This window comes from Oreochromis niloticus, linkage group LG14, assembly GCF_001858045.2.
Source record: "Oreochromis niloticus isolate F11D_XX linkage group LG14, O_niloticus_UMD_NMBU, whole genome shotgun sequence".
Taxonomy (NCBI): Eukaryota; Metazoa; Chordata; class Actinopteri; order Cichliformes; family Cichlidae; genus Oreochromis; species Oreochromis niloticus.
In genome coordinates this window covers 6,373,174-6,392,683 of record NC_031979.2, presented here as the reverse complement: position 1 = coordinate 6,392,683, position 19,510 = coordinate 6,373,174, and the positions used below count along the sequence as shown (strand labels likewise).

Here is a 19,510-nt window from a genome sequence, read left to right as displayed (position 1 = left end):
GCAGAGTTACGCCCCATTGTAATGTGATGCTAAATTAAACAGGGCCCTCACAGCTCTTCCGTTAAAACATGCCAGAAAAAGTCAGTGGCAAGTCTTTCCGATAATCCGTTTTACAGCTCACTGCTATATCCAAAGAACAGTTTCTAACAGTGAGACGCACACAGCTGGGTCTCGCTGACATAAACGCAGGTAAAATAATAACGAGTCAGAAGGCGTGCGTCTGTCTGCATGTGGGTTTACTTCTGCTGATGTGTGTTAGAGGGTTTATTTTAATAGCAGCGACTTCTCAGACTTAATCTTTCCTTTTACTCTCCAGTGTCACATCACATTACACAATCCATCCATTCCATAACAAACACACGCGCACTCGCACAGGATTGTAGTGCCCATGCTTGCCTTTGCTACTGCAAAGCTCAATTACAGTTATGTGCTGTGGATGTGGTTGTTGAAATGACTACGGGGTGCTAAAGAATGACAAATTGAAGAAAGCAGTGACACGTTTTGTTTACTTAGCCCTGAATTTGAAGTGCACTGACATCTAATGTTCCTTGACTAATCAGTAAAGAGGACTGTGCTTGCATAACGCCTGTTCTTTGAGGGGAGCACATCTGAGAGACTGCATCAATATACTTTAAACCTTTGAAGTCTGACAAGTGTGTGAACAAGAACCAGCATGAAATATACCAAAAGGGCTGACACACAAAAACTCTGTTACAAACTGTCCATCTTTCACAATATTTAAATATGATATTAGTCAGCCTTTACTCTAAAGCCAGCAGAAGCTACTGCACCACCATCACCAACAGTGGCCTCAAGGTGTTAGAATTGTATGGTATAGATTGGGTTCTTGTTCTAATCAAACTATTAGGTGCTCCCCTATGAGCAAGCACTTGGTGACAAGTAGGAAGGAAAAACTCCCTGTTAACAAGAAGAAACCTCCAGAAGAACCAGGCTCAGGGAGAGGCAGCTATTTACCACAAGGAGAAGAACAAAAGACGATAGAGCGACAGGGGAGTAAACTATGGAGGAGGACACCCACCCCAACCGGCAGTGGCAGATGACCACCACTCTCCGAGCCTCGTTTCTTCATGGTAAAGGGGGTTTGTCCTTCCCACTGTCAGCAAGTGTATGTCATGAGGGGTTCAAATGATTGTTGGGGTTTTCTCTGTATTATTGTAGGGTCTTTACTTTATAATATAAAGAGCATTGAGGCAACTGTTGTTGGTGTTACTAAAACTGACTTGAACAAATGACATGCACATCATGAGTGAAAAAAGAAGGAAACCACAATAGCAAAATTTTGAGAAAATAAAATAATAAAAAAAATCTTACAGGAATTTAACACGGTCAAATTTAGACATCAGAATAAACCTCCTACTTGCATTTATCCCAGCTCATAATGGTTTTTATTGTCATTACTATTATAGTGATGATGACACTATTTATTTACTTTATGGAATTTTCCATCATTAACACAAACATTTCCTATACCAGATGCAATCACGGTTATAATGTTCTAATATATGATGTTATAATGATCTGTTGTACATCTGTTGCCAAGCTTTTATTGTGGTGGCTGTTGGATTATTTTATTCGCCCGTTTCTGTTTCTTTTGTAGTTTAAAAAATAAATACAACAAAACAAAAAACAAATACTGATAGTTGCAGACAAAGGGCAACAAACTGTAAGACATAAAAAAAAAATATATATATAAATAAAAACCTACTAGCCTTATCCTCTTTAACATGTTTGTATTCTATTATTGCAGTAATTTGTTTTAAATCATCAGCCAATCAGCATATAATGTGCCATGTCTAGTTAAAAAACTAATTAAAAACTCATTACACTGTGTAAACATACAAAACGAAAAAATCCAAATTAAAAGCCAGAAACAGTATCGCTAAATTAAATAAATACATTTCATTTTCTCTTCAATTTGTGCACACAGAAGAGCCTGTTCTCCACGCATGTATGTATTTTGCTACTGATTCTCCATGCATGTAATAAAGTCTTGAGCCACCCCTCATTTCTTTACACTTTGCAAGGAAAATGAAAAACTTGTCCAGTGATTTACTGAGACCTACAAACGAACATGGAAATACAGTGTACAAGGCAAAAATACAGTTTATACAGTCTTTAGGAATAGTTCTCCAGGCGTCTTGAAGGACATTCATAGCTGTCCTTTGGATGTTGGCTGTTTAGTAAAATTCCCTCTTGTAAATGATTCATCAATAATAAAAATAATAATAAAGTAATAAAGTTACTTATCAAAACCAATGTTACAAAGGGCTTGCCAACAACACATAACACTAAAAGGCAATCAACAGGCAGAGATGAAAAGATTTAACAACTCAAGGACAATTTTTTCAATTTAAAAACACAGTGAGTGCACTTCAAAAACAAAATGCAACGTGACTCTGGATGAGCACAAACTCATTTCCGTGTGTCCACTAATTAATAAATTAACTAATTTTACTTTAGGAAACGTTTCTAGGAAAGCAAAACACCGTAAAAATATGCTGGACACACAAAGAAATGATGAAATACAAAAACAAACATAATGCATAAAGCCGATTATCTCTTAAGATTATACATAATAATTAGTGACATTCTGGGCTGATGCCAACACGGATGTTAAACAATCTGGCATCCTCTGATACATAGAAACAAAAAATATTCTTCATTTAATAAAAAACAAACAAACAAAACTGTTTGAATACACAGTCTTGACATTTCAAGAGGCTCAACTTCACTGGAGAAACTAACAGCAGTTTAAATGATCTAGATAACAATCCTTATCAACGCCTACACAGGTAATGCATTTTTTTTAACTCCTATATGCAAAATTAAAAGTGAAAGTCTGCAATTCAATCTTATCTTGTTTGTTTGATTTTAAATGTACTGAGGAAGTGTACAGAGGAAAGTTTGTGCCAAAGCAGAAGTTGACTCTTCACAGGGATACTGTTAGCTACATCATTTGTTCAGAGACAGTGCAGTAGCAAGGATTTCATGTTTGAAGGAAAGGGTTTGGTCAATATCAAAAAACACTTTAGTATCCAATGTTCAACAGTTGAACAGCCGGCACACAATAAACCTTTGAAAGAAACCCCCACATCAGCACCATATTATCAACAAGAACAGGCAAGTTACGCTCAGTCCCAGACAATCCAGGAGCAGATAGAGAAACATGAGACAAGAGCATCTGCGACAGGGGGACAAAAAGAAAGAAAATAAAGAAGGGGGCAGCCATGCAGAAAGTGAGAAAAAACCCAGGCCCTCAAACACTTGAGACACGACAGCAAAGTGGCTCATTTGCATAAAATTTAATCTACTGTGTTCTGATTGGATGCTCAGAGGTGCGCTCTGTTAGCAACAGTTCGCCTCTGCACAGCCATGGGATGAATGGCACAAGATATAAAGAGTCAGTAACGGTATAAATAAACAGGTGGGCTGTGCATGAGTGCCGATGTGTTAATGTGTCCACGTCACACCTCCCTGCATGCTGTTGTCTAAAGAGCTGCATGTACGCAAAAGGCCAAGTGCCTATTAGTGAGACGGTGTCTGTGCTAAGAGTTCTGTATAGCCTGCTGATAACCAACATTTGGTGCAACAAAGCACCTTCCATCGTTCCTTCCAATCTGTCAGCACAGGGACCGCTGTGTCTCAGCTGCCAAGAGCAGCGTTGATCAACTTCATCGGGGGCTAAACACCGCTAAGCGTCTGTTTAATTACACTCCATCGACCGCAAACTAACAGCAATTAGACATCAGGCAGCTGAGGGGGAAGAGTTACTGTAATTCTAGGCTTATGAACTGACCTTGCACAGTACGCAGATTTCACAAGGAACAAGCACACAGTTTGTGTGTGTGGCAGTCACACAGTTACCTTGCAGTTGATTCAGATAAATGTGTTAGCCTTGGTTTATTTTAAAGTGCACTAAAATGCAGGGCTATTAGAAGCACATTAGCGGCTTATCAGAAACATAGGAGACGAAAACTTTTTTCAGAATCAATACTAACCATAAAGCAGCTGAGCTTGGTTTGATTCATGTTGAACAGTAAACTCCTTAAAGCAAACCTTCAGAAACACTGTCATGTCCGGGCTCTGCTGGTGCATGATTTATAATTTAATAAAGCCCTTATTTATCTTAAAATGGTCCTTTGTGAAAGCCCTCAGGTTAGCCTCCATCTTAAATGGGTTGTTTTAGCTCTTCAAGGCCCCACTTCTAAGCCCGCTCTGTTCTGATTGGGCAGCGTTCGAAAGATGCCACAGGCTACAGAAAAAACGTAAACAGATAAGCAATAGAAGCAAAGGGGCTGTGATTTAGAACTTCTTAAGGCTGTTGTCAGGCACAAGACAAGTAAGAAAAGAAAGAAAGAAAATAACAAACAACAACAACAACAACAACATGATTTTACGGGCCTTCTTTTCTGCGCTTTCCAACTCTTTCAGCTCCTTCAGTAGATGTCAAACTTCATTGTGCACAGATCACGAATGGCACCAACTTTGATGATCCCCTGGCTTTTCCTCCTTTGTCACATATATTAGCAAATACCTACAAGACTACTGACAGTCCCATGAGCTTCAGATATACTTTGTGTTTAGAGGTAATGCTACAACCCGTTACTTTACCAGTTCCACTGGAAATACTTTTTACAGGAGTAAGTATAATTTCTTACCTACATTTCTCTTTCTGTAAAACTCTCTAGAGTTTATATAAATTGAACACTTTAAGGACTAAAGCTGTAAATGGAAAGCAGAACTTAAAAAAAAAAAAAAAAAAAAAACCCCACATGAAATTCTGGAGGGTCAATATTCAACAATACTCCCGGACTCATCAATACAGTTTCTCTTTTCCTCCGGCCTGGACCAAGATTGTTAAACATGTCCAAAACCATCTCAACCTTGAGCTGTCCCTCTGATGTACTTATTTCTCTGGTCACACCAAATGAAAATATCATCTTCACCTCTGCTACCTCCAGTTTGGCTTCCTGTCTTTTTTGCCCCCAGTACCATCAACTGCTGCATATACTTTCCAGCTTACTCTTTATGACCCACATGCTTAATTTGGCTAGATTTTATGTCAGATGCTCTTCCTCATGCAATCCTCACCATTTGTCTGAGCTTTGGATCAGCACCAGGAGTATACTGGCTTGTGGCTCCCTGTCACTGGGTTGTCATTCAAAGAAGGTAAAGGGCTTTAAAAAACAAAGAGAACAAATACTATTTTGACCATTTAAAACTTTGTGTGTTCCAAGTCAACACTGATGACTATAAATAACCCTAACTGAGAGACTGATTATGAGTTTAGGTGCAGCATTTAGATAAAGAACTTTCAAAGCCAAAAATCTAACAGTAGGCACTGGGGTAGTTAGGCCAAACAAGGTGAAGAAGTCTGGGATCTTCTTCATTACCCAGAGTTGATACATCAACAAGAATTCCTTTATCAAAAAGGTGTTTGAAGTAAAAGCAGCACCAGACACGGAAAATCTCCCAGCAAACAAACACACAGTCACACACGGCTGATAGTGGACTGAACATCCGCTGATGTGTCAACGCTTTTTAAAAAAAAAAAAAAAAAAAAAAAAAAATCCAGCTAAGTCACTTTGAGGTGACTGAGTGCCATGATCCGATACCAAAGTCAGACTCCCCATTTGCTTGAACCCACCAAATTCAGACCGTGTCCGCCTAGTTCATGGTGATTACTGGATAGCTCAGAGATAGATTTCTAGAACTCACTCAAAGGTGTACAGTTAACAGTTGTGTAGGGGTTTGGCTGGAGTCCCAAATAAATAAATAAAATTTCCTGCATATAAACCATCTAACCAATAATAACTCACAATGGACTTTGATATTTGCCCCTTACATAACTAGTAATTTCCTTAGAACTGATAAATAGCCATTGTAAATTGCTTGACAAAAAAAAAAAAAAAAAACAAAAAAAAAACAACAACTACGATTTCTTATTTTATTTTATGTATTAAACATAGTTGTGGAATGTTACAATTAATACTCGTCTTCTATATTTTTGTTTTAGTTTTAAACTAACATTGCATTTTATAAATAAACAGATTACATAATTATTTACCTCTAACAATGGTGAAACATTGTTAGAGGTAAATAAGGTCATTGAGGTTCAGCTTCAACTACACTTTAAAGGCAAACAACTTGTGCAATGCAAGTTGTGCATAAAATTCGATTTAATTATTTATATCAGTTTTCCTTTTTTGCTTCTTTTTTTTTTTTAAATGAGAAACACTATTGCAAAAGCAAACAGAAGACTCATAGGACTGCTAATGTTTAACTTTAAATTCTTAATTTACCAGTGTTGTCATCTTTTTTTCTGTTGTGTTTTGACTTCAGTTCCTGAACATGTGAGATAATGTTTCGAGGACACTGTAAAGGTTTAGCTAGTAACAAGCCATCGTAACAGACTTCTGTAGTGATTGTAGGATTGTTGTTCACCTATCACCTGTGTGGTGTATGGGCCACATAAAAACACACTTCTTTCCTTACTAATAATGTAAATAAAATAAATCCATAAGATCTATTGCTGGGTTTTCTGACTTTTTTTAAGTTTATAGTTGTATGTACTTAAAAATTACATTTTTTGTGACTTAACCATAAGTACCTCATGCTCAAACAAGTGAATTCACTGGAGCGTGCCTCTCTGAAGTTAACATAATGCTATACACTGTCTAGGGAAAACAGTGCTTGGACACTGCAGCACAACCAAAATTATTGCAGCTGTGTGAGATGAACTGGTTATCTCCTTTGAAATTGTTGTTTTTAAGATGGGGACAAGGTCTGCAACCACTCGCAGTCAGTTCTGGCCTTCAAAGTGATTTCAGTGGACGAGGATGGAAATAAAATAGCAATAAGTTGGATTGTCAGTCTGCAGTCATTGGTGATAACTGTGATAAACTAGTGAAAATCACAAATCAGAGTCTAGCCAGAACCTCAAAAATTTGAAAAAGAAATTCAAAATGATATAGGTACTTGGCAAACACACTATCCAGAATAGAACCAGCTGGAAACCAGGTGGATCAAGTCCCCCTGTTGCAAAAGGCATGTAGATGAATTGCACTCAACAGTGCAGATTGCCAACACATTGCAGTCAATCTTTCTGCATTTATAAATTAGACCGCAATTATTTGCAAATTGGCATCTGACTCTTCTGAGTTGGGCCGCTATTGTTTGAACACAGATCTCCCAAAAGACTGCCTTGCGGTCAAAAGTGATTGCCCAGAGGTTGAGGTTTTTGCAGGGAGTTAATCTAGAGATGGGACGGGTAGTTATGATGTGAAGTTATCATATCAAAGTATGCATTCTTTTCTACTTTGATTTGGAAGTCTTCACAAACTGAGAAAGTGTGAAATAAATATCTGTGGAGACGCTCATATAAACAGAAATGCCTACATTTTTTCCCTTGAAAAGCATAAGTGCTGATATGGGTGTAAACAGTAAACACTGGTTCTTTGGATGCAATCTGGTGTTATAGGTCAAGACAGTGAAAATGAGGTTTTTCTGTGACATCCTCACATTTTATTTCTTCCTTCTTTTAAGATAAAGAAGTAGTTTAATTACCCTTTACCACAATCTACTATATGTATGTACCCCATTTACTTTTGTTGCTTTCCAGTTGACTTGGATATTTTGTGAGCAAGGCCCATCATTCAGCTTTTGTGACTGACAATGTTTTCAGACAGAATTTAATAGTCAAAGTAAGGAAACATTTAGCCATCTGCTACAGTTTCTCACAGCAAAATGATCAATATTACAGTTTAAAAAAAACAAAACAAACTGAATAGACTATATCAGTTCAACTTGAAAACGACCAGCCTTCAAACCAGTTACAGCTGCATTTCAATCACAGCTCCAAGTAATTGATTTGGCAGACTTTTATACTGGATGCCCTTCCTGAGACAACCTCCCAAAAAGATTTGTCTTGTCCCAGTCTAAAATCAGGGATCTTTCACTTGTTAGGCACATGTGTAAACCAACATCCAACACCAAAATAGTACTAAAGAAGTGAATTCAGCGTATATGAACAAAGAGATTTGCTTATGTTCTTACCTGGAAAGGAGAAAATAGAGTGGTTAATTCTATATTCTTGGCTGATACTACCATAAAAGAAATAGTAGCAATTGTAGAAAATTGTAAAAATAAAAAATCTACTGACTGTGATGGTATAGACATGGTCATAATTAAAAAGACTTTAGACTGTATAAGTATTCCTCTTTGCTATATTTTTAATCTTTCGTTACAATCAGGAGTATTTCCTGATCGAATGAAAGTGGCAAAAGTGATACCCTTATATAAATCTGGAGATAAGCATAGTTTTAATAATTATAGGCCAGTGTCTCTTTTGTCACAGTTTTCAAAAGTGCTTGAAAAACTTTTTGCGCAAAGACTTGATAGTTTTATTGAAAAATATCAACTAATAAATGAAAATCAATTTGGATTTCGTAAAAATAGATCAACGGCATTAGCATTGTTGACTTTTATTGACGATATTTCATCTGCAACCAATAATAATAAATATACAGTTGGGGTATTTGTTGATTTAAAAAAAGCTTTTGATTCGTTACAACATTCTATTTTGATTTCTAAATTGTATAATTATGGTGTGAGAGGAGTGGCATTGAATTGGTTAAGGAGTTATTTAGAAAATAGGTCGCAATATGTGCATTATCTCGGTAACACTTCTGAAAGATTGAAGATTGTATGTGGCGTTCCTCAAGGTTCTATTTTGGGACCTAAACTTTTTAATTTATATATTAATGATATTTGTGACGTATCAAAAAGGTTAAATTCTATTTTATTTGCAGATGACACAAATTTTTATTGCTCTGGAGAGAATTTGAAAGATTTGGTTGAAATTATGACTTCTGAGATGTTAAGATTGAAAATATGGTTTGATGTAAATAAATTATCTTTGAATCTGACAAAAACGAAATTCATGATATTTGGCAATCGTGTAAAGGAGGATGAAGTCATTATGTCCATTGATGGAGAATTGATTGAAAGAGTTACTGAATTTCGTTTTTTGGGTGTAATAGTAGATGAAAATTTGACGTGGAAATCACATATTGAGTATATTAGAAAGAAGATGGTTAAAAATATTTATATTTTGGGAAATGTAAGAGATTTATTAGACTATAAAACAATGCGCATTTTATATTTTTCATTGTTTTTCTCATATTTTAGTTATTGTATTGAAGTCTGGGGAAATACATATGAGAATACTATAAAACCTCTAAACTTATTACAGAAGAAAGTGATACGGATGATTCATAATGTGAAATATAGAGAACATACAAATAAATTATTTATAAAATCGAAATTATTAAAATTAGGAGATTTAGTGAAATTACGGACACTATTAATTATGTTTAAGGCTAAAAATAATATTTTGCCCTTTAAGTTACAAAGAGTATTTTTATTGTGTTCGGGGAGAGAAGACAGCCGAAGGAAATTTTATTTTAAGCATCAGTTAGCTAGGACTACACAAAGGTTAATGAGTCCAACGGTTAGGGGTATACGACTGTGGAACTCTCTTCATTATAATTTAAAGAATTGTATAAATTTATATTGTTTTAAAAAGTGTTATATGCTTAAAACAATAACTCAATATGAAGAATGTGAATGAAATTGGAGTTCATTGATGAAGGATCCATTATAATTTTTTGTTTTATTTATTTTAATTTTATTTTTCTCCTTGTTACCATGTGGAGTGGTATATTCTGATTGTAAATTTGTATATTTTGATGGTAAATTTGTTGTTTGGTTTGTGGTAGGACCGGAGATAAATGTTAATGTTAGTTTGTTCTCTGATTTTTGGTGCCCACTTGTAATATAAGTTGGATTGTAGATAGGGGGCAGGGTTTAATAAGAATATTTTTCTTCTTCCTGCTCCTTTTCACACATGGTTGTAGTGTTTTATTGATAGAAAGTGTGGTTGGTTTGTTTGAACTATTGTACCAGGTGTGAAATAAATAAATAAAATGAAAATGAAAAATGAAAATGAAATGAAACCTTATATAAGAAGCAACAGGTATAGTGCTGGGTAGTAAACTAACTAAACTAAATATTTCTACTACTGTTGAACAGTAGATTTTTTTGTCACAAATTGCACTGCACAGTCAAAGCACAGCATCACACACCGATCTGTTGTGCTCCACATCATGACTGTCATCTTTCTTCCGGCTGTGCACTCCCACTGTCCATTATCAGGTTACACCAAGTGACTGACAAAATCCATCCATTCTTTTCCCATTATCCAGGTCAGGGTCGCGTGGGGCTGGAGCCCAGCTGTCTTAGGGCGAGATGCGGGGTACACCATGGACAGGTCACCAGTCTGTCTCAGTGACTGACAAAATTGTACAGTTAATTTAAACATGATGAATTCCTCTCTTTTTTTTACCTGCACAGGTTTTAAAACATAACTAATTTTTAACAAGAAGCACTCCAGCAGAGCAAACCTCTGCCAGGGCATGTCACTCTCTGGGCAGTATTTACTTTTAAGGGAATAATATTTTATTCTGTATTGATTCGTCATATTTTCTTTGTTCTTTTAAAGTGTACTTTAATTTTGTAGTGCAGTAAAAATTAGATACGGGTAGCATGACAGAGCTTTACTTTGATTACACAAACATGATGTAGGAGTCGGTCATGGATAATAGGTAATGATTTGGACATTAATAACTTGAGCTTATTATATAATATTATACTACAGTACATTTCTCACTAAGTAGGCAGCTCATTCTCTCTCTTGACAATACTTTATTTGAAGATATAACACATCTTGGGGTCATCTTGAAAGAAAGACAGATGTGAAATGTAAAAGTGAGGTCAGTGAGGTCACATGGATGCAAAACAATACTGTGATATTTAGAATCCCCATAGATCATTCCCTATATGCCCGTATGTTGTCAGTGCAAACAATGCCAGTTAGAAATATAGTTTTAAATAGCTCTATATAGCATTATTATCCCTTTTACGTCTCCTTCAGGGTCAACAGCTTGATCTGAAGGTCAAAGGTCAAATGTTTCAAATAATATTTAAATTTTTTATACTCTACACACTATATGGTGACAATACTCACCATGCTTTTAAGAATCGGTTATTTTTCTACCATCCATCCAACCATCTTCTTCCGCTTATTCGGGCCGGGTCGCGGGGGCAGCAGCCTAAGCAGAAGCCCAGACCTCTCTCTCCCCAGCCACCTCCTCCAACTTGTCCGGGGGAACACCAAGGCGTTCCCAGGCCAGCCGAGAGATATAATCTCTCCAACTTGTTCTGGGTCTGCCCTGGGCCTCCTCCCGGTGGGACATCCCCAGAACACCTCACCCAGAAGACGCCCAGGAGGCATCCTTGTCAGGTACCCGAACCACCTCCACTGGCTCCTTTCGATGTGGAGGAGCAGCGGCTCTACTCTGAGCCCCTCCCGGATGGCTGAACTTCTCACCCCATCTCTAAGGGAGAGGCCAGCCACCCTTCGGAGGAAGCTCATTTCTGCCGCTTGTAGCTTTGCTTTTACATTCCACTCTCTCTTCACCACGACGGACTGGTACAGCATCCGCATCACTGCAGCCGCAGCACCAATCCGTCTGTCAATCTCCCGCTCCCTTCTCCCATCACTCGTGAACAAGACCCCGAGATACTTAAACTCCTCCACTTGGGGCAGGAACTCATCCCTGACCCAGAGTGGGCACTACCAGTGAATTTTTAAGTTGACCTTGAAGTAAGCCAAATTTGAATGAACTGTTAACATGACCCCGCTCTCCCCCTCTAAAAAGTTTAATCAGAATCAATTCAAAGCTTTTTGAGCCATTGTGTTTACAGACAGAATGACACGCTACCATACTACGAAAAACACCTTGACAGAGGTAATACAATATTAACCTGTACATCAAGATAAGTTATGCCTTTTCTAGTTGGTATGTTTTTTGTTTTTTTTAAATGAATAATTGATTTTGGCAGTAAACAGCCTTTAAAAAAAAGAAAAAAAGAAGTGTATTTTAATCAGCATGCTTTCCTTCTGAGCTTACAGACTAGATCTACAAACATAAACCCTACCTCTGCAAGCCTGCACACACAGAGACGCTATCACAGGCCAGCACAGTTAAAAGGGTTATGTAGTGCAGCAGCATAGCAAAACTCGAGTCTCTAGCTTTTGGCTAGAGAACGGTTCCAGTCATCTCATTACGGTCAGTTTCATACCACTCTTTGCAGTGAAGTGAATGTGCTTTGTGTTTTATATTTGGGATCCATTCTTTTTTCTTTTTAAATTGACATCACCTTGTTGAGAGTTTCTAATCAGCTCTGCTGAGTCTCACGTATTTGCCTAAGATCTGTTTTTAATCTCTTCTCTGATCCATATTTGTTAAGGAATCAAGAAGAGTAAGAAAAAACATTGTGTGGCACTAATCACGAGACACACCTCAACACTAAAAACTGCCTCATCCTTTTAATCTAATGGCCTATCAAGCTTATCCTTTCCCTCCCTCCATCTCTGGGTGATTAATAATCAACACAACCCGGCCTACGTGATCAATGCATCTTAGAACAAAGCACAAGTCGCACAAACACATCCCAGCTTTTGTTTTACCTAAAAAGGCCCGGCCACCATTTGTCCCAGCCTGTGAAGTGTTTGCCAAATGCACCGTTATTATGTGTGGTTTCGTCATTAACAGGTTTAAGAACTTTGCTTTTGTGAAACCATTTGTCCTCAAGAGCCCTCAACACCACAAGGCAAATCCATCACAACTGTTTGTGAAAGAGTAAATACAGGTGGACACATCAGTTTATGAAAGAGAAAAGAAACTAAATGCTTGATCTCTTGTGACAGAAAGAAAACTTGTTAGAGGCTTTTGACGCTTATCTGCAGCTAGAGCCAGCTTAGGTTATGCAAACAGCCCTTTCTGCACACACTCAAAAGCAGGGGGTCAAGGAGCTCTTGACCTGTCTGCAAAAAAACAACAACAACAAAAAAAAAAAAAACACTTCACCCACAAGGCATAATGAAGCAGAGAGAGATCCAGTAAAGGGAAATTTCCACTATGAATGCTGGGAAGCAAGCTTCAAACAAAAAGCCTAATTACCACAGCGAGGTGAAAGACACGAGGTTACAAACGATTCTGTGTCACAGCAAGACAAATGGACACAACCCACAGAGCCACCCCCACAAACACAGGGAAATATGGACTCGCAAATTATGAAGTCTCCATACTTCTTTAGCTGACACTTTCACTTCCTCATCGTTTTCAAAAAAGCCTTCGGTCAGTATAATAATGGCAGCACATTCCCAATCAGAAGACCTGCTGTCACAAAATAGGCCAGCTCACAACTTCCCTTCAAATGAAACAGTGTGACTGAAATAAGGTTCCAACATTGCCTTTGTAGCATCCTGCATCACCATAGACGAGCGCAATCAGTGACCATCTTTAACTCTGTATTCGCTTGTAGTCCTATCACTCATATCTGAATTACTGAACATGCACGCCCAACAACCACACCAATACAGGTTCTGGACTAGCTGGTCGTAAGCCTCCACACATACCATGTCATACTGTCATAGCAAGCCATCAAAGCCAGTGAGTGAGATAAAAGGGCAAAGGTGGTGATCAGCTGGCTGTCCACAATGTTAAGACTCTAACATCTAACAATGCCACACCTTTATACACCACACAATTTAATCAGTCACTTAGTGGGGAAAGTTGCCCATTCAGTGCTGCCAATTCCACATTAAGAGATGCTGAAAACGTTTTTCAGCACTAGAATATCAGGGTGATTCTGGTAACGTCCAGTCAGACGTTACCAGAATCAGTGGAGGAGTGTACCCGTCAAACATTTTATAATGGGTCACGCTCCATATGAACATCTTTGACACTTTACAGAAAATGTATCTAAAACGTTTCCTGCTTTATATTAGTTTGTAGTCAAGCACTATTTTTGGACTATTAGCCAGCGCTACCCTTAGCTTTCACAGTGAAATGCTAATAAGCAGCTCAAGCAATTAGTAGACCGGCCACTGCAATTCATGATTTCAATTCATTTATTTTTTTAAATAAATAAAATATTTTAGAAAGCATGTTTTTATATTAATAGCCATAGTTTTTTTTTTTGTTTTTTTTTTAAACAGACTAAAAAAAAACAAAAAAACTTCAAACTTCAAAAACTACAAAGAAACGAGCATTTCTGTATACGTTTTGGCTTACTTTGTGCATGTGACTGTCCATGTCAGATTTAAAAACCCAGATTTAAAAAAAACAAAAAACAAAACAAAAACCAGCTCTAGCCCAGCTACTAGGCTACTTTTACAGGTTTCAAATGATAAGCCAAGCCTCTGCTGATATCATCATTTTCTTCTAATAGTAAAAATATATGATCCAATGCAAAGATTTCTCATTGTTAGATGGACAGTGACTTTTTGTGGACAAAAAAAAAAAAAAAAAAAAAAGGAACGTTTTGATAATAGCAATGTTATTGGGAATGTTTTTCTTCAGAAGAAGAAGAAGAAGAAGAAGAAGAAGAAGAAGAAGAAGAAGGAGGAGGAGGAGAAGAAGAAGAACTGTTTTTCATTTGTTTTTTCTGGCCCCTGATTGTCACGTCTTCAAAGAACAATCTTGACAAGCAGAAAAGAAGTAAATAAACTACATATCTAACAGCATAGGGTTAAGGTTGGAAGTATTTAAGTATTTAAAATGAATAAATAACATACGTGTTAGCATCTTACAATTATCAAAATGCAACGTGATGGCATCTCTTGTTGCCATCCACTCCCTTTCAAACTCTAATTTAAACTCCAGATTGCAACACAGACACTGTCCATTATGTCCTTTGTCCAGGGTTATTTTTGGACTCTTTATAGCTGCAGGAGACATTACAACACTTTCCATAACTTTATTAGCATTCCTCGTGACGAGTAAACCAACTGTTTTAGCGCCTCCAAGAAGCTCGCGTGTCGTGTGCAGTCCGTGTTTGGCACCAGAGTGATCACTTGGTTAATTATTACATGTTCGCACAGTTTTGCAAGTAAATTGGAGCAACACCGACAAACAGGATTTCATTTTATTGCTTATGATAGCGGTCGCCATGGAAAATGTCATAAATATTAGCCTGTGACGTCTGATAGGCTACTCACACCACTGTACAAGACCTATTAAAACCTTACGTTTGAGCTAAAAAAATTTTTTAAAAAAAATGGAAAAAAATCAGCATCAAACAGTTTTGTTACAACTTCTTAGAAGAAGAAGTCTTTAACATTTGCTCAGTTATTTACTCTCTTGCTCATTTGATAAATGATTTGCTAATGTTAGCCTTGCATTGACAGTTATGAAGGTCAAAAATATTACTTCTTGACTGAAGGTGTCATTTGCGTAACAAAAGATGTGCATATGCTTACGTATACACTAGATTCACACCATATACCATTCAAACAAGCGCAAATTTAACTTTATGTTCTTGAAGAAACAGCCGAAAATCAGCTACACGCACAAACTGACGTGTTAGTCTGATGTTAGCCGACAATATGTTGAGGCTGCTTTTCTGCCAGTGTTTCTGTACAGCCAGCCTTTCAGCCTTCCTAACAGCCAAACTACACTGGCCTCTTTGAGCATCCACTGCCCACAACAAAACCCACACAACCACCACGACTGCCAATATTGCACAAAGACACCATGTTACTACAACCCACGGCGAGGGGATGGGGGGCAGAGAGAGAACTCATTTATGATAAAAGAGGTTATTCGCACACTGGAGCTATTTTTATTTGATTCCATTTCACAATTTTTGTTCCTGTAACAATCTTCTATATGCTGTGAAGTGAGCAGAGATTAACAAAGGAGGTAGTCTGAACACATTTTTTCTTCCTCCCTCTTTCTTTCCGAGAGCTGAAGGAACGGGCACGAGACCCTGCCAGGGTGACAGAGCGTCCAGCGCTGAATCAGCGGGTCGCAAGTTGTGTAATCTCTCACACAAACACACACACACAGATTAGCAGAGGCAGGGTGGAGAGAGCCGAGTATGTCTGTGTGTGTGTGTTTGTGCAAAGAAACTTCAAGAAAAAAAGAAACAGAGGCCCAAACAAGTGTTACAGTTGTGGGCCCTCTTAATTTAAAGCCTCAGTGCCGCTGAATGGATCCAGTTGGCCTATAAGACGAGTCTCTTAAAACAGCCAATTCTGTAGGCTTGACCAAAGTTTTGTCAGGAAAAGTTCAACTAGACACACACACAACACACACACACACACACACACACACACACACACACACACACACGAGGCGGATTCTCAGCTTAAAGTCTGCCCTGTAACCATTCTGAGGGATGTGCTCAAATTTACCAATTAAAAGCCCTCACTTAGTCCTCATATGGAGTGGGAACCTACAGGCCCTGATCTCTATTCATTTGAGGCCCTGTTGCATTAAAATGTGTGGAGCCCCCTGCTGTATAAATCAGGTCTAAAATCAGTAATCCAAAGCTGCATGTAGACATTCTGGGACTTCTGACAACTGCTTGTGTAATGTGTAATAAAAAAAGCAAGATAAAGAAGATGCCCTACGATAACAATGGTGAGCCAGATGTGGGTGCTGCACGAGACACTTGCATCACATCTTGCTGCACATTATGTATGGACATGCACACAACAGGTTGCCTCTGCACCCAAGCCGCTAATCAACGATGAATTGATTCATTGTCTGATGCTGGTGGTTGTATACACATCCAGAGCTCCTGACACTACCAGTAATTCCTATGACACGTGCATGTTTGCCCAAACCATCTAACAGGCATTTAATGTATTTGCCAAATAGCGCTTGTATTGTAGCAGTTTAAATCTTGACAAAAAGCTGTCCAGCAAGATTCATTTAGTTATTGGCAGTCAGATATGCATTGCAAAATTTACATTTAGCTAATAAAGCATCTAATTGTACGGTTGCGTTCATCGGTTCGAAATGGATGCAGTATTGTTTGATGCAAACTGGTATAATTTGTAGGCCGAATTAATAAACTCACTTATACATTAAGACTGCAATTAAGTAAGTAACTTCTTATATGGTATTATGACAATACAGACGACTCTTACGGCCAGATTATTTTTTAACAGTGGAGTTTGGCTGAACTCTTGCGTGGGTGTATCGGCTGCTACCTGTTGACAGAGCCAAATCCAGATGTTCGAACAAACACCTTTACTTCCAGAGCTACAGCGAAGCCACAAGCCGGAGAAATTCAGTGTGTGGTGTTCACCAGTTTAGTAATTAGCTCATGTTAATTCACAAGAATACATGACATGCAATTACGGAATTAAGGACACATTAGCCAGACACAGCAGGCTTCCGACACCGCAAACCTCGGCCATTCACGTGAGAACACCCGGAGGTTGAACTTCGTTTAAAAAGTGACAATTTATACTTAAAACTTGTGTTTTCTACCTCATACACACTCCACAAGAAATTTCCACAGTCACATAAGCACGCCGTTGAATACGGCACGTACATACTGTCCCACACTTCATTCATTACATCTCTATTCCAGCTTTTGGCCACACTTGGCTCACACGTTGCTCTTTATCGTTGGCTTCCAACAGTTTAACGAGCAAAACGGGCACACGGTGGCTTCTCCGCCAACCCAAGAGAAGTGGACGCACTGTCGGACAAATGAACAAAGTTCAGAGTGGTGACAAGCGAAGACTTACAAGAGTTTGTTCATACTGCAGCGCCCGCTGATCTGACCCGTCTCCTGCCATGGTTCAGCTCGCGGTTTTCAGCTCGCCAAGTGAAAGGAAAAGCCGACAGCGTTATCGCTCTGTGTTCTCACTGATTAAAGCATTAGTTTTACTGTAGTTTCTGTTAAGGAGTTCACAAAAGGAACTCCAAGTAAAGACTGTGTACTGGTTACAGTAAGTTCCTTCATTTTATAGCCTCAAGTTTTCAGCAACATAGAAGGCTGAGGCGGAGCTTTTGGTTTGCTAGTTTAAGTGGGAGGTGTCAGTCAAACCAGAAGGAACCTCTGGGTTGTTGATGGTTTTTCTTTTACCTTTAATCCTTTTCTTTTCTTTAGATAAAAATTACAAAAAAACAAAACAGTCTAGTTTAGTATACATGCTTGTGTTGTTGTTGTGCATGTAATCAGGGAATTCATTAAAGGTTAAATGATATGAGTAACTTTTAAATTAAAGCCTTCTGAGCTGGTCCAATCTTCTTCAGAACCCCCCCAAAAAACAAAGGACGATCAATCTAACCGTTTTCATAAGGAACAGTGCTGCAATCAGATGGTAGAGCTCCTACTGACTCCTCATCTCACAGTAAACATTTAGACTTATAACAGGAAATGCACAGGTTAAAGTGTGCCTCACTGTGTCTGAATGCACAATAACAGAGCCCTGGGACTGAACAAAATGTGCCCATTTTTTAATGTTGGAAATAGAAATGTCTGCATTTCGGTGGGGGGACAAAGCTCTTTTGAGTTAAGCACTCAATTGTGTTCTGAAAAAATAACCCAGACCGACCGATTTATGCCCACAAATCACAATGGGCATTTTCAAAATTACTGAGGTTAAATCACTGAATGACACAGGCTGCCTGAAACACAGTATGTGTGAAATGTTCTCTTTGGTGTCATATCTCTTTACTAAATAGTGAAATCTATATCTCATTTTAGCTCCTTATTTCTGCATTAAGCTAGCTGCAACAGACACAATGCACCAGAAGCTCCAGTGATAGGATAGGTGTTCTACAAGGAATGCAATCTCTGAAATATCTCTGACACAGATGAATCCATCTTTTTTTTTAAGTGTGATTAATGCAAATTTTTCCCTGACATGACCCAATCTTTAAAGGTTGCTTCAACCCTGATGTATCGCATCACAGAGATATCAGCTAAAGTTAAAACATTGTCAGGCTGTATTCTCATGTAATATGAATTGGAACCACATCGAATCCAGCATTTGTACCTAATTCGCGTTACTGTTTAGCCTGTAGTTACAAGACCAGAGATGATGCAGTTTAGAAGCATTAGGTTAGGTAGAAGTCGTCTATTATAATTTCAAAAGTACATAGAAGTATGTAATCCTGGTTGGGGTGGACAACTACACTTAATGTTTTTGGTAAAATGCTACAACCTTGTGGTGAAAGTTTCCATTTAATATTGGTTTACATTTAAATGTATTTGAGAAGATAGCTGAAAACCTCTGAAGATTTGTTTGACCTCTAACCACACTTTCAAAAAATTTGTGTTTAACTGACTATCTGCAGATATAATTCATGGTGACCTAATGCGATCTATCTGATGGATTTGCCACATATTTACTACAGTATTTGAGGCTTTAGTGAAGTATTATACCATGATTATACCAGCTGACCTGTCAATACTGACAACCAACAAGCTACACTGTGTAAAGTATTCATTAAAATTCCATGTGCCTTAATATACCCTGTCTTATGGTAGTCCATCTAATTGATGCATTTCACTCTGTCTTAAGGGATGAAAGATATGACATTTTCACAAAGCT

General features: G+C 38.0%; 1 protein-coding gene across 9 annotated transcripts in view; it reads right to left on the bottom strand.

The window, feature by feature from the left end:
• clcn2c (chloride channel 2c) overlaps positions 1-19,510 on the bottom strand; it is a 202,870-nt gene that overhangs the window by 138,133 nt on the left and 45,227 nt on the right. For 5 of the 9 annotated variants that reach the window (XM_025897946.1, XM_025897949.1, XM_005461001.4 and 2 more), the window contains exon 1: positions 17,696-17,967. The exons of 1 other annotated variant lie outside the window; for it this stretch is intronic. In XM_025897946.1, coding sequence (XP_025753731.1) covers positions 17,696-17,746 — 51 coding nt within the window. In that variant the 5' untranslated portion in view covers positions 17,747-17,967. Of the gene's footprint in view, positions 1-17,695; positions 17,969-19,510 lie in introns of those variants that run through there. 3 more of the 9 variants (XM_003456312.5, XM_019367739.2, XM_025897945.1) reach the window with 2 other exon arrangements.